The sequence below is a fragment of the Lentinula edodes genome (assembly GCF_021015755.1).
Source record: "Lentinula edodes strain Le(Bin) 0899 ss11 chromosome Unknown C8R40scaffold_32, whole genome shotgun sequence".
Classification (NCBI taxonomy): Eukaryota; Fungi; Basidiomycota; class Agaricomycetes; order Agaricales; family Omphalotaceae; genus Lentinula; species Lentinula edodes.
Genome location: NW_025764338.1, coordinates 143849 through 157381, shown reverse-complemented (window position 1 = coordinate 157381; position 13533 = coordinate 143849). Strand labels below are relative to the sequence as shown.

The 13533-nt window shown below is 45.9% G+C and overlaps 5 protein-coding genes across 5 annotated transcripts; 2 read left to right on the top strand and 3 right to left on the bottom strand.

The window, feature by feature from the left end:
• The first annotated feature begins 901 nt into the window (after positions 1 to 901).
• C8R40DRAFT_1117647 (NADH-dependent glutamate dehydrogenase) lies at positions 902 to 5489 on the top strand. The gene is made up of 17 exons (XM_046228666.1): positions 902 to 1397; positions 1456 to 1736; positions 1918 to 2161; positions 2213 to 2331; positions 2387 to 2634; positions 2684 to 2871; positions 2937 to 3004; positions 3060 to 3191; positions 3239 to 3469; positions 3530 to 3662; positions 3726 to 3825; positions 3936 to 4181; positions 4239 to 4436; positions 4498 to 4585; positions 4638 to 4804; positions 4851 to 5278; positions 5334 to 5489. Exons 1-17 carry the CDS (start codon positions 1203 to 1205, stop codon positions 5400 to 5402), a joined length of 3135 nt encoding a protein of 1044 aa, XP_046083398.1. The 5' UTR covers positions 902 to 1202; the 3' UTR covers positions 5403 to 5489.
• On the bottom strand, positions 5490 to 7469 carry C8R40DRAFT_1117646 (uncharacterized protein). Its single transcript, XM_046228665.1, has 4 exons — positions 7100 to 7469; positions 6710 to 7051; positions 6290 to 6646; positions 5490 to 6235 (listed from the first exon to the last, which is right to left on the bottom strand). The coding sequence occupies exons 1-4, from the start codon at positions 7181 to 7183 to the stop codon at positions 5657 to 5659; spliced, it is 1362 nt and encodes a 453-aa protein (XP_046083397.1). The 5' UTR covers positions 7184 to 7469; the 3' UTR covers positions 5490 to 5656.
• Positions 7470 to 7632: 163 nt separating this feature from the next.
• Positions 7633 to 8541, top strand: C8R40DRAFT_1173706 (V-type ATPase; the record flags this gene model as incomplete). Its single annotated transcript, XM_046232063.1, has 8 exons — positions 7633 to 7677; positions 7736 to 7763; positions 7852 to 7864; positions 7920 to 8025; positions 8078 to 8117; positions 8171 to 8325; positions 8383 to 8475; positions 8533 to 8541. 8 exons carry the CDS (start codon positions 7633 to 7635, stop codon positions 8539 to 8541), a joined length of 489 nt encoding a protein of 162 aa, XP_046083396.1.
• Positions 8542 to 8798: 257 nt separating this feature from the next.
• C8R40DRAFT_494468 (uncharacterized protein) lies at positions 8799 to 10267 on the bottom strand. The gene is made up of 2 exons (XM_046235246.1): positions 9374 to 10267; positions 8799 to 9316 (listed from the first exon to the last, which is right to left on the bottom strand). Exons 1-2 carry the CDS (start codon positions 10139 to 10141, stop codon positions 8927 to 8929), a joined length of 1158 nt encoding a protein of 385 aa, XP_046083395.1. The 5' UTR covers positions 10142 to 10267; the 3' UTR covers positions 8799 to 8926.
• Positions 10268 to 10444: 177 nt separating this feature from the next.
• On the bottom strand, positions 10445 to 12074 carry C8R40DRAFT_1071800 (uncharacterized protein; the record flags this gene model as incomplete). Its single annotated transcript, XM_046226380.1, has 3 exons — positions 10445 to 10522; positions 10585 to 11620; positions 11677 to 12074. The coding sequence occupies 3 exons, from the start codon at positions 12072 to 12074 to the stop codon at positions 10445 to 10447; spliced, it is 1512 nt and encodes a 503-aa protein (XP_046083394.1).
• Between the last annotated feature and the right edge of the window lie 1459 nt (positions 12075 to 13533).

Sequence of the window (13533 nt, the reverse complement as noted above, 5' to 3'; positions counted from 1 at the left end):
GTTGGAGGTACACACTAGTACTTAAGCCGGTGTGAATCATGTGAATAGGATGGCAAAGGATCCAGGAGTTTTTACTGGCTATAGTCCTTGGCTACCTTGCCGTAGGCACATTTCGTCACAAGGGAACTCATCGAATGAGGGTGGATATTATTGCATGAAGAATGACGAGGGTTATGACTAGTATGAAGCGATATGAGAATAGGCGGTCCGAATTAGTCTCGCGGGCCAGAATTCACGATGAGTGAAGAAAATTTCGTTTAGGTCCGAATTAACATCGCTTCAACAGCTGTCGCAAATAATTCGTCAAAAGACACTACTTCCCCGCACAATGGTATCAAAGGGGGTGATCATTAGAGTACATATAGCAACCTGTGAGACCGCATTGAGTGTCAGTTCGCGTCAATATTCAATCGCGTACGAAAACTGCATATGACCCCGGATTTTAAACGGTTATGAAATGGAGAGGTTGAAGACTTGAATACGGCTTGAATCAGGAGGGAGCATCGAGGTAGCAGCCGGTTATGTAGGAGGATCTTGTGAGGTAAGGAATGGTCATTCGAAACAGGGACTCGGATGTCAATGATCATGGGCCTTCATGGTCAATTCAAGGGATCTTGACCAGCTGGTCGCCAGCGTAATTTGTAAGATCCGAGTGGACATAAGGCCGTATAGTGTGACAATGTCATAAAAAGCGCAAAACAATTCTATGTGTGGTATGTTGCTTTCCATATGCATCCGAGGTTAATTCGGACCCTAATAATATACCATACTGACGAAGAAAATGATGACAATTAGAACACTATGCACTGGTAGGTACGATTGGAAGGACAAACTCCAGCGATTATTCCTCTTGAAGCTATTACTGTGATTTGGTGAGTGTTTGAGTAGGAAAAAGACCGTGGAAACTTTTTTACTCGGCGGCTTTGGCGGAAGCATCGGGCGTTCTCAGAGTCAGAATGCGTTTCATCGTTCTCGAGCTCCGTTGAAGACTGAAAAGGCTCATAGCGATGCAGAATTACAATCTTCTTCCCGTCGGCAATGTGGGCGGAACATGAAATATGCCTCATATTATCAGATTTCGTATTTATACTCGATCGTGGTCTATCAGTTCTTTCCCTCCGACTTCCACCATCCTCAGCGTCGTTGACTTTATCCAGTAACTGCTTGGGAAGCGTCCGTTACCGACCTCGACGATATACATTATGCCTTCACACTTGACCGACGCGTCGACGCGTTTAGGCTCCTCGCCAGATTCACAACTGTCTGTTCCAGGAACTCCTAGGAATGGTAGCGATGGCCTCCTGCATCGTATCAAAAACGTTCCTGGCTATACAACACCAGTATTCAAGGGGAAGGAAGAGCAGAGAGCTCTTGTACAACAGGAGGTTGCTGCAAAGGTTTGTCTGGATAATATTTCAACAATTAATGAACTCTTTATCGACCTTATTATATTAGGGTTTCATCCCTCAAGAGCTCGTCGCCAATGAAGTCAACTGGTTTTACACTAATCTCGGCATCGACGACACGTATTTCCGCAACGAATCGCGGGAGGTCATCTGTGACCACATCATTGCGCTCTTCGGGGCTAAAGTGCTCGCGTATACAAAGCACGATCCGAGCAAGCTCGTTATCGATCTCGAAAAGATTGATGAAAACGGCAATGGCGCGACTTTCATCTACACCAGTCCCCCCGGTATAACTGCTACCGAAGGGCCCGGAGCCAGCTGTGAGGCTAGGTGAGCAGTATAGCGCACTCTTTGCTCACTTTTTGTGCACGTTGCTTCTGGAACGTCAATATGACAATCTCTAAGCGAAGCCAACTATCTATCTATCACGGCATATGCACGTTTCATCTATTTTTGTTGGATTCTCTTGACAAAGGAGTAGATGAAGAATTGACGCATTATCTTCATTTAGGATTGACACCCTGTTTCTCGATAACTCTAAGCCTAGTATTGCATACAGGCTCGAAACTTACCGCTCTGCTGGATCGATATCCTCCACTGCTTCTCAACAGCTGCGATGTTATTTTGTGAGCAAGTGTGTTTTCCCGGACACCCCTGCCACCAAGGATGCGGAGGGTAGGACGCAGATCAGAAGCGTGTCTGACAAGTCGTTTTTGGAGAAGGCGAGCGAGAACACGCTCGAAATTTACCAAAAGGTATGGCATATCACATTCCAGGTTTAATTTCAACTTAATGTTTGTTCTAAGGTTATGTGGAGCGTTGAGCAGAGATATGGCCCTGTTATGGAGGTATTCGAGGTTGAAGGTACAAGAGAACGACGAATTGTTATCGGTTACAAGATGGGCGGTACAACGACGTTTTTTAGGTACGCGTGCAACTGACATTTTCAAACAACTGTACTCACAAACGAAATTCATCAGTGCTCTCTCCAATCTTTATCACTTCTACAGCCTCTACTCTGCTCGCAAATATGTGGAACAATTTGCCAACGGCGTCACTATCATCTCATTGTATCTTAATCCTGTTCCGAGTAGTAACGCCCCACCGATCGAACATTCAATATTTCAAGTTATGAAAGAGGCTTCGTTATTATACTGTCTCCCGGATAACCCATTCTTCCTTCCCGAGGCTCCCGGCACTCATGCCGTCCAGGAGGCTACATATGCTTGTAAGTTTGTTCGCCGCTGAATGATCCCCTGTTGAGAATTTCCCTGCAGACTGCGGTTGGATATTTGCCCAACACTTTTGTAACAGGCTTGGTCCAGCGTACTTACAACTCAAGAATGTTTTGGATGAGAATGATCCCGCTCATGCAGAAGTGTTGAATAACATCAAGAGAAGATTTAGGGAGGAAACCTTCACGCGGGAGAGTATTGAAAAAGTTATTCATGCTCATCCAGAACTGGTGAGTCGCAGTTCTTCTGTGTCGTGAACTTGTCGAACTGAGCACGAATGGTTATGATCTGCTAGATTCGACTTCTCTACGTAAACTTTGCAATGATCCATTATCCTGCCTCAGATAACGCGGGAGAGTTGATGTCGGTTTCATATTCTTTGACAGTTTATTGCATCTGACACTGGTTTTCTCTACAGGCCTACTCTCTCTTATCAACGTTTACAGACTGTTCAACCTCTGTCAGATGAAGAACTTTATGATCGCATCAGACGAACGGTTCCAAATAAGCATGAATTGCAAGTTTTGGAGAGTTTCTTGATCTTCAACAAGTATGTTTCTTCAACTTACTGAAGTAAAGAGTCTTACCTGCCTTCAGACATATTCTCAAAACGAACTTCTACCAGCCCACCAAGGTAGCCCTGTCATTCCGCCTCGCTCCAGACTTTCTGCCCGAGGTAGAATATCCAAAGAAACCGTTTGGGATGTTCTTCGTTATCGGAAACGAGTTCCGTGGATTCCATATCCGGTTCAGGGACGTTGCTCGTGGAGGTATCAGGATCGTCATGTCGAGGAATAAGGAGACATATTCCATCAACCAAAGGATGTTGTAAGCAGGCTTATACCGACTGGATTTTAAATCGTGCTCATGGTGATCGCGATTTTCAAGATTTGACGAAAACTACAATCTAGCTTCGACACAGTCTTTGAAGAACAAGGACATTCCAGAGGGCGGCGCGAAAGGAACCATTCTCCCCTCCATTGGTGCCACGCCGAGATTGTGTTTTGAGAAATATGTCGACGTACGTTGCCAGGAAATGTTTACTTTCTCCATTCTTCATGCTTATACATTATCAATATCGCAGGCTATTGTTGACCTACTGATTCCTGGTAAAACGCCAGGAATTAAAGAAACGTTGGTGGACTTGTACGGCAAGCCCGAGCTACTGTTCTTTGGGCCCGATGGTCAGTCATTATTGTATCTTCCATGTGAATATCAACTCACGTTTCACTTCGCGTAGAGGTACCTCAAATTTGGCTTTACAATGGTTGTTGGCAGGACTAATCTATCTATCAGGGAACTGCAGAGATGATGGATTGGGCTGCATTACATGCTCGCGATCGTGGTGCCGAAACATGGTGGAAGTCGTTCACCACTGGGAAAAGTGCTGAGACGCTGGGTGGAGTACCGCACGACACCTATGGCATGACTTCGCTATCCATCAGACAGTATGTGCTGGGAATCTACAAGCAGTTGGGCTTGAAGGAGAAGGACATCACGAAGGTGCAAACTGGTGGACCCGATGGAGATCTTGGATCAAGTATGTCTTTTCTTCGTCCGCGTTTCATCAATCAGCTATTCATCCTTCTTGTACCAGACGAAATTTTGCTTAGCTCTGACAAAACTATTGCCATCATCGATGGAAGTGGTGTTCTGGCCGATCCTGCTGGTCTTGACCGTGATGAGCTTGTTCGTTTAGCAAAACTCCGTGTACCTGTTGGGCACTTTGACAAATCAAAACTGAGCAAAGATGGATATTTGGTCAAAGTTGAGGAGCAAGATGTCAAGCTACCTTGTGTGTTCTAGGATCTCTCCGCCTTCCTTGAGCAAGAGACTGATTTCTACAAATTACACAGCTGGCGAAATTGTTCTCGACGGCACTGATTTCCGTAACGGAGCCCATTTGAGGTATAAGGCGGACCTATTTGTGCCTTGCGGTGGACGGTAAGTATTCTCGAGTTACGAGTAATAGAGGAAACCGAATATTTCTTCATAGACCAGAGGCTGTCAACATCTCGAACATGGCGGCACTCTTTGATGGCGAGGGCAAACCTCACTTCAAGTATATCGTCGAGGGCGCCAACCTGTTCCTCACCCAACAGGCTCGATTGTTTCTAGAGAAGCGCAAAGTGGTCGTTTTCAAGGATTCGAGCACCAATAAAGGCGAGTCTGCCTGCACTATCTACTTCTGATGACTTACTTCGCCTAGGTGGTGTGACAAGTTCCTCGATGGAGGTCCTGGCAGGACTCGCCCTTTCGACTCAAGAATACGTCGACCTGATGATTTTCAAAGATGGAAAGCCTTCCGAATTCTACCAGAACTATGTCCGAGATATTCAAGAAAAAATCACTGAGAACGCAGCGGCAGAATTCAACTGTATATGGAAGGAATACTCGCGCCTACACGGAACAAAACCCCGAACAAATATTTCCGATGAGCTCTCGTCTACCTTGAACAACCTGCAGGCGGAGTTGGAGAGTTCTGATCTCTTCGACGACGTTCCGAGCAGAAATGGGGTGTTGACGCGCGCCATACCGAGAACATTGGTTGATAAAATTGGACTGGATTCTTTGTTGAAGCGTCTGCCGGAGACGTACCAACGAGCACTCTTCTCCAGCTGGGTTGCGTCGCACTTTGTAAGTACATTCTTTCATCATGATGAGGTCTAAGGCTTATGTTTGAGTATGATAGATCTACAAATACGGCGTAAATGGGTCGAGCGTAGATTTCTTCCATTTTGCCAGAGACCTTTCAAAATAGCGAAAGATAGAAGGAAATTTAAATTAGTGTAACTATACAGATACTGTATTTTTTTGTAATGCAGGTGATGAATCGTGAAACGAGCCCACCCCCCACCTCGACAAAGCTCGAGAAGACTCTTGAAGACAACGTCAGTAATACAAATTGTCCTGTGAGACGAAGAGGGAACAACCTGAAAAGACTAGGAAACCATATATCAAGTACAACAGTAACAATTTTCCTAACGATTACATCTAGATTATGATACAACAACTTCAAGTCAGTATTTTTCGACGTATCCAAAGCTTTTCCTTTTGACTATCGTTCGAAGTCCGTATGTCCATAACGTATTGTTCATCAAGGGTCTCTGGAGGAAGTGGAGGAAGTTCCTTATCCGTGTTCGGCGCTCTCAAATTTCTGACTCCCCGTCGCCGTCGAGCAACACGACGGACTACACCCGGTGACCATTTCGGCTGAGCCAATACATCTTGCTCGTCTCTAAGGTGATTTCCCCGAGATGAAGGCGGAAAATCAACGTGCTCCCCTAATTCGCAAACGACAGCATGCCATTGGGGTTTGAGAGTAGTGTGTTTAATTTGTTTCCTTGTGGACCGGCAGATGTTCACCTCAATGTGAGCAACTGCTTCATCCAATGTCTGGGATCGAGAGTCGGGGGACAGCATATACAGTTTTTCTCGAGTTTTACGACAGCGTAATAACTGTTCGGTAATGATTTCAGACGACAGACACTGGAAATCTGCAAATATCTGGCGCATGAGAGGGTGGGTAGCATGAGAAACACCATTTCGACGAAGGAATGCGAGCTGTCCGGCTACGTCTGCTGTTAGCAAAATCTACGAGAGAACGATGGTCACAGACGATTCAGATACGTATTCAGGAACACTCACTCGTATGTCGCTTCCAATGTACAACCAGCGTCTCCAATATGTATCAGGCTGAGACAGCAGTTCAGTGGTATTTGGTATTTCTTCGGGTGTCAAGAGCTCGCAGTCATCCTGGGGTCGCCCCACCAATCTATCAATACTGTGGCATCGAAATCCAACAGGAAGGGCGTAGCGGCGGGCAGTGGACGTGATGCCACGGACAGGATGTCGAGATTTAAGTTGTGAACAAAGCTCATTGAACTTGCTACGGGCCTTGTTGAATTTTTTCACCGTTTTGCAGGATGTGGCATATTTGAATTGAGCTTCTTCAAGCAGCAGAAAAGTGGAATATTGGACACTTGCGTCGGGAGGGAGGAGAACCTAGATGCAAGCTTCCAATCAATGTCTGATTATATCAAGTTGCCGAGTCCTTGATAAACGCACCTGAACATCTTCTGAACATTGATACCATCTCCATCCAAAGGAATCTGATACATCCAGCTGTCCGACTCTCAATCTCGCGGGGGCACGATCCAGAACGTATTGATCCTCAGAAAGTTGTATCCTTGCCTGACGTATTTTCCTTGACACCTTGCGTTGTGCCAGCGGCACAGAGCTAGCAGAGCTATCTATGGAGGTTGGTGAAGAAACGTTCAATGTTTTGAAAAAGCTATCTGTGGGATCCTCAAAGGAACTTTGTCTAGTGGAGGTCGTATTTTGAGAACTACGGGCATTCGATTCCCGCCATTCCTTATATTTCCGAGTTTCTGTGGCGCTCAACTGGACCTATGTATACGTTCAGCTGCAAGTGTATAACCAGAAGAAATTATTTACCTTGCAGACATTATCGAGTTGTAACCATGTACGTCCACGCTGATCTGGATCGCTGAGCGTACCCTTCATGATATGAGACGACATGAGGGAAGAAAAGGAAAGGTGAGGGAAAAACGGGAGAATTGGATTGTAGGTCCCACGTCAAGCATAAAGAATGTCTCTAAAGTTGTAATAGCCTCATGTTGATGCTATACGGATGATTCAATGAATTGGTCGTGTCGTGACTTCGCGCGCGTTTGGTTTACGTTTTGTCGAGATAGGACAAGTCGCGCAGCCAGTACGGAATATGCTGTACGGCTATACAGATTTCCTATAGAATGCTCTGTATTGTGCGTGTAATTCAATCAAAACCACAGAAGAAAATGCATTGAGAACAAATGCGTCACTGTCACGATTCACCCGCTGTTTCCTTTTGTCACGGACGTGACAGCCCGTTGAAACTCCGCCAGTTGCTCTTTCGTTTATACCGCCTCGTCGTACTCTCGGATTTGGACTATACTTCACTGAATACCCTTTCAACTCGTACCGCAACAATGTCTGACCTCTGTCCTGTATACGCCCCCTTCTTCAGTGCCATGGTACGTTGACTTTGCCTCGTTGAGTGTGGTAGAAGGATGTAACTGACTATTCCCCTAGGGCTGCACCAGTGCTATTGTTTTCACTTGTAAGCACATGGTTCTAGCGGCATAGCACGTAGTCTTTGCCTATACGATGAACTGTTGACGGATTGACTTTCCGAACGCAATTTGCAGGCATAGGAGCAAGGTTTGTTTCTTCTGTGTTTGACGTGGCTCGACTCTTACGTCTTTTGATCCTGTAGTTATGGTACTGCAAAATCCGGTGTTGGGATCTCTGCCATGTCAGTACTACGACCCGACCTTATGATGAAATGTGTGGTTCCCGTCATTATGGCTGGTATTATTGCCGTATGTGTTTTCTTTGGTTATTTATTGTACATGCATCTTATACTTAGTTCAGATTTACGGTCTCGTCGTCTCGGTTCTCATTGCTGGTGACCGTACGTTCAAGTGCCTCATCCGTATCCTACCTACTTGACTCTTTCGTCCGCAGTGAGTGTAAGCATGTCCCTCGCTCAAGGATTTACACAACTTGGTGCTGGCCTCGCCGTCGGTCTTGCTGGCTTGGCAGCTGGTTTCGCCATCGGTATCGTTGGAGACGCTGGTGTGAGGGGTACTGCGCAGCAGCCACGGTTGTTTGTTGGAATGGTGCGCTGATAACCATGCGCCATTTTTCTACCACAACTCACAGATACCAACCTCTAGATCCTGATTCTCATTTTCGCTGAAGTTTTGGGTCTTTACGGTCTCATTGTCGCCCTCATAATGAATACTTCTTCGCAGACGATGAAGTCTGTTGTACGTCATTTCCATCTTTCTACAATTATAGCCGACACACTAATCGGTCCGCCTTAGTGTGCTTAATATGCAAATGTTGGAGGTCAGACGATGGAATCAACGTGTGTAGAAGCGAACTGCCCCATCCTTCTGACATTCCGGTTTTTTGCGCAATCAATACTTCATACACTGCACTGTACTCCTCTGCACGCCACATAGGTTTTGTCGTAATAGTTTACTCTTTTCATTCAAAACAGAGGATGTCATCTGCCACGATGACTTGCTTTGGATATCATGTTCGAGTCCATGGTTTTAACTTTTCTTACACCACAGTCAAGTCTTGTCCATGGAGATCACAATGCCACCTCGCATAACCACATGTGCATAACAAAAAATACAACCAACGCATCCACCTATCTAATACAAAGGTCTCATCACAGTCGTGTCAAGAAGTGACAAGATCATAACGCGATTACTGAAGTACGTCCATGCTGCAGCCACTCTGTTCAGTAACAAGGCGCAGAATTGTATCGGTCGTGCGTTGAATGTTAGGAACACTCGATAGTTGCTGTTGTGTAACGGCGACGAGACTTCTGACGAAGCGATGCACCAGAACGATATCGCTGCTTCCATTGTTGCGACAATATACCCCGGAGCATTCAACTAGACTGAGTATGGCGTACAAATGTTCTGGAGCTGTGAGTTGACATATTAAGATCCATAAACAATGCAGAACAGTCTCTCTGTCAATGACGTCGCAGCGGTATAAACACCCAGTAAACGCCACAAAGCGACTCGCGCACTGGATATACTCAGGGGCAAAAGAAGAGTCGGATGTGAATCGAAGGGCAGAACCTTTATTCTAGGTTGTCAAGCATTAGTTGACCAGTACTTTAAAACGCGCGAAGTGAGCACCAACCTCGACATCCCAAAGCGCCTCGAAATATCCCTTGACGCATCGCTGAAGAATATCCGTGAATGTAGAGGCATTTTTTTGATCCCCGATAGTTTTAAAGTGATTATAAACGCTGAACGCCAGTAGCGCAACTGACAAAGGATGCGTGTCGAATGAAGGTTCGGAACCTTTCCAGCAGACATGCTGAATCAGGTCGACTAGGCCGCAGCGACTCCAGATCTGTCCGTGAACCAAGTCTCGACCGTATTCGTCTATTGCGGACGCGCTCATCGGGGTCGTATGAGCTGCAAGATCAAGTGAATGGCGCCAGTTTGGGGGGTGTCGGGTAGATGCCAGCCAAGGAGAGGATTCTAAGCCTGACGAGGGTCGTAGGAGGGGAGGAAGAGGACGATCGTATCTTTGGTGAAACCTATTTATCGCATCAATTGCCACCAGTCTTGCTGAGGCACAGCTGCCTGCGCCATTCTCTGAACCAGGGACGAAAGGATGGGCTCGTGGATTAAGAGTCTTGTCTTCAACTGGAAATCTCAAGGAAGAGCTATCTTCTTCGTCAAGCATGGCACGAATATTATTGAGAACAGAGGAGGACAAATTCTGTTCAAAATCATAAGTCCCTTTGTCTGCAGTAAAAATATTTTCCTGTTCTGGAGCCAATGTCGTAGGTTTGATAGTATCGTGCTGATGATGGTGTAGACTGATGAAATACGCTTTGAGGTTGTAATCCTCTGGAGGAAATGTGGAAGAGGAGGAGGAGGAGGAGGTATCAGACATCCGGGTATAGGAAGATTGAGCAAGATAACTTCGTGCTCAGAAATATTGTCTTTTTATAATCTGGGGTCTCCTTCAGGGCCAAAACCATGACTTGACCAATGAAGGTTGATACCCATTGTTTCTATGGTCATGGCTTGGTCAAAGCAAGTCCAAGCAGATAGATTTGTTATTGTTCAATGAGTCGTTTATTATGATGGGCTAGCCACTGCCAAACAACCTGGCTATATTATCAATGAGTCTGATGCTCGTGGATACAGCGAGACGGACAAACAAGAGAGCAAATAGTGATTTATTATAGGAGATTCAATAAAAACGGATGCTGATGGGCTCTTTTCCATCTGCCAATCGTCTATGGACAATGTTGCTGGTAAAAGAAGACCACTGAGGAAAGGCCGATCAGTATGAATTATACCACAATTTCACCCAATAACCAAACCACTCACCCCATTCCCGATAAAGACCGCTGCTCGTCTGGCAATGTCCATGTCCACAGCCATATTGACGTCAGTCTGTTCTTGGTCAAGAGTGAGATCGCGACTCGTCTTGATAGTATGCCAACCATCCTTCCGTAATGTATCCTTAAGCTGGTCGAGCCACTCGCTCTCCTCATTTGTGAGCAAGTATAGAACGTCAAGCGTCCGTTGATCACCTTTGCTCCCTCCTGCCCGTATATAGTCTTCCTTAGAGTCCTTCACCTTTTTCACGATCCCATCAAATGTCGGTAAACAATGCTCCATGTACTTTTCCGTGTTTTCTGGAGTATTCCAACCCCAGCTCCCACCGGCCGGAGGCTCGAAATGATCGGGAAGGAAATCGAGCAAGTTCCAGCTATAATAGGTGGAATTCCACGTGGCCAAACCAATGCAGGCATCCTTGAAATCGCCTCGCCGAACATGCATTGCGAGCATTCGATCATAAGGATTGTGCGAGACTGGATGAGCAGGACGAGGACCATGGGGTAGGAAAAGATATTCATTTCTGTCCACAGCACTGTTTACAATGGGAGAAGTGGCAAGGAGGCGAGAGATGGGGGATTCGGAGAAAGGTTTCCAAAGAGGAAGAACGCGGAAACTACCCCACAACCAAAGGTCAAACGTTTGCGGGAAGTTGTCATCATCTGCCGGAACAATTTCGATGCATCGTTCGGGGGCTTCTGTGAGCACCTTACGCCAAGCTTCGAAAATTTCGTCGCCCATGAGCCACGCTATGTCAGGCTTAACTTCACGGGTATTTAAGATTCGACGTTCCTCCCGAGGGCAGACAACATCGAACCACTTTTCACTTACAGAACGTGGTGCATCATCACCAGGGTCCCAAAGCCCCCCGGCAGTGGGTCCTGCGATAATGGCGTTGAGAGGAGTATGAGGAGGCCATTCAAAGGATTCGGATTGTGGCCAGGAATAATATTCCGGCTTCCAGACGTAGTCCTGAAATACATAAGCACGCTTTGATTTGTATGCAAGAAAAGAGTTCATCAAGCTGTATCAGAAAGTATTAATGAAAATTATCATCTGACTTTCAACGGGAATGCGTACAGTTCGTTGAACACATTATTCCATCCTAACATCTTGATCTGATTAGAGAACTTGACATAGCGTCCAGTCCGCCCCTCGGGGAAAGGCAGATCCAGATTGTGTTGGGGTAATTCATCCTCCCATTGCTTTAATTGCGCCCACGTTGGAGGACCAAAACCGAGGCGGGCGGATTTGCCCTCAGCCTTGAAATTAGAAGGTAGGTCGTAGTAAAAACTTCTGCTCAGGCGTCGTGTGGTCGGATGAATGAACGAAATGGATAGAAGGAGGAAGAGGGAAACGCAAATAACGATCAGTCGTCGTCTGCCTGTACCAATAAATTGTTTGACTCGAAGGGAAGCGTTCTGCCAGGACAAAGGAGAAACGTTGGGGGCTAAGCGTTGATACGGTCCATTGAACATGGTGGATCGAGGAGGGCCATAAAACTTTTCAGAACAGCTTTTATAATTTGATTAGAATCCGCAATTTTCATCGGGCCTGAGGCCTGAGTGTTAAGAGAGAAATAGATGACGTAAACAAACTCCATCAACCCGGGTCGTCAGGACCGTGCCATACCGTGCCAACTTAGCAGCCTTCTCGCAACTTGGACTATTACCCTTATTTGAGTCATATACCTCCCCCAGTTTACCTTCTACAAGGTTCCGGAGCTGCTCCAAAATGCCTTTGAAGCGAGCGGAATCATTGTCTTCGACACGGACTCGGAGGTGAACTTAATTTCTGTACTTTCAGGTACTTCCTCAATATTACCTTCCCACTGGCATATATTTTTCTTCCATAAGATGCTCCGATATTGATCTGACGGCCTTTTTTCCCCGAACAGAGACATTTCTTGAATACTGCCTCTAGGCTAAGGGCACTTACTTGAATACCACAGAATACCACATGTATCTGCATTTCTGCCAAGACGGGAGAGTCAGATGGCAACAGTTTCAAGTTTGTATACCGTTCAACAGCTTTACACATATACACAAGACAGATTATTATCGTCAGGATAGGATAGGATAGTTACAGCGTATTCAAAAAACCTTGTCAGTAGCATAAAAAATGAGATAAAATAAAATAAAATCGAAAAGGTACCCGACGTTTTAGCCGACCGCTTGGTGAGTGTGCTGTCACTTGCGCCTTTTGACAATGATCTTCCATGCCAGTGGTGGAGGCTGGAGGCTGGTGGAGGTAACAAGTCCACTGAAGGATCACAATGTCAATGGAACTCCTCCTGGCATGGTCAGACTCTCCAGAGGCATCATCATCTGTTACTAGTCCTACCTCAGAAGCAAGAGATCTGCAATCATACAAAGGTGGAGCATATGGAGGGGGCAGGCTGCCTCTAGATATCCTTGGATACATGAGAATGGCAGTCAGATGCCAGTACACGGCCAAGGCTTGCACTAAGACAACCCAGAGATAGCCAGAGATGTCCTGAAGACAACAGAGTCCAGACGAAGCACTGCTAACCAGTTGGAAGTTGTTGAAATGACATCTCACAACTGGACAGCACAGGAGGTGACAGGACAGCACTCGCCAAGCGGTCGGCTAAAGGTCGGGTACCTTTTCGATTTTATTTTATTTTATCTCATTTTTTATGCTACTGACAAGGTTTTTTGAATACGCTGTAATATCTGACCTATCGTTGCAAACCGGAGAGTGTCAAGGCGGAATCAACAGTGTTGGAGAATGTCAGGAGAATGTATAGTTATCTCTATCACTCGGCAGGAAGTTGCAATTCTGAACTGTCAACTTGATAAGTTTCTCCAGGTTAGAATCATCTTTCCCTTGTGCAACCGTTTACATACAATCTTCCAGAGGTCGGCGACCAATGTAATAAACAAACTTGTCGATATCAAATTGAGGTCAACCACT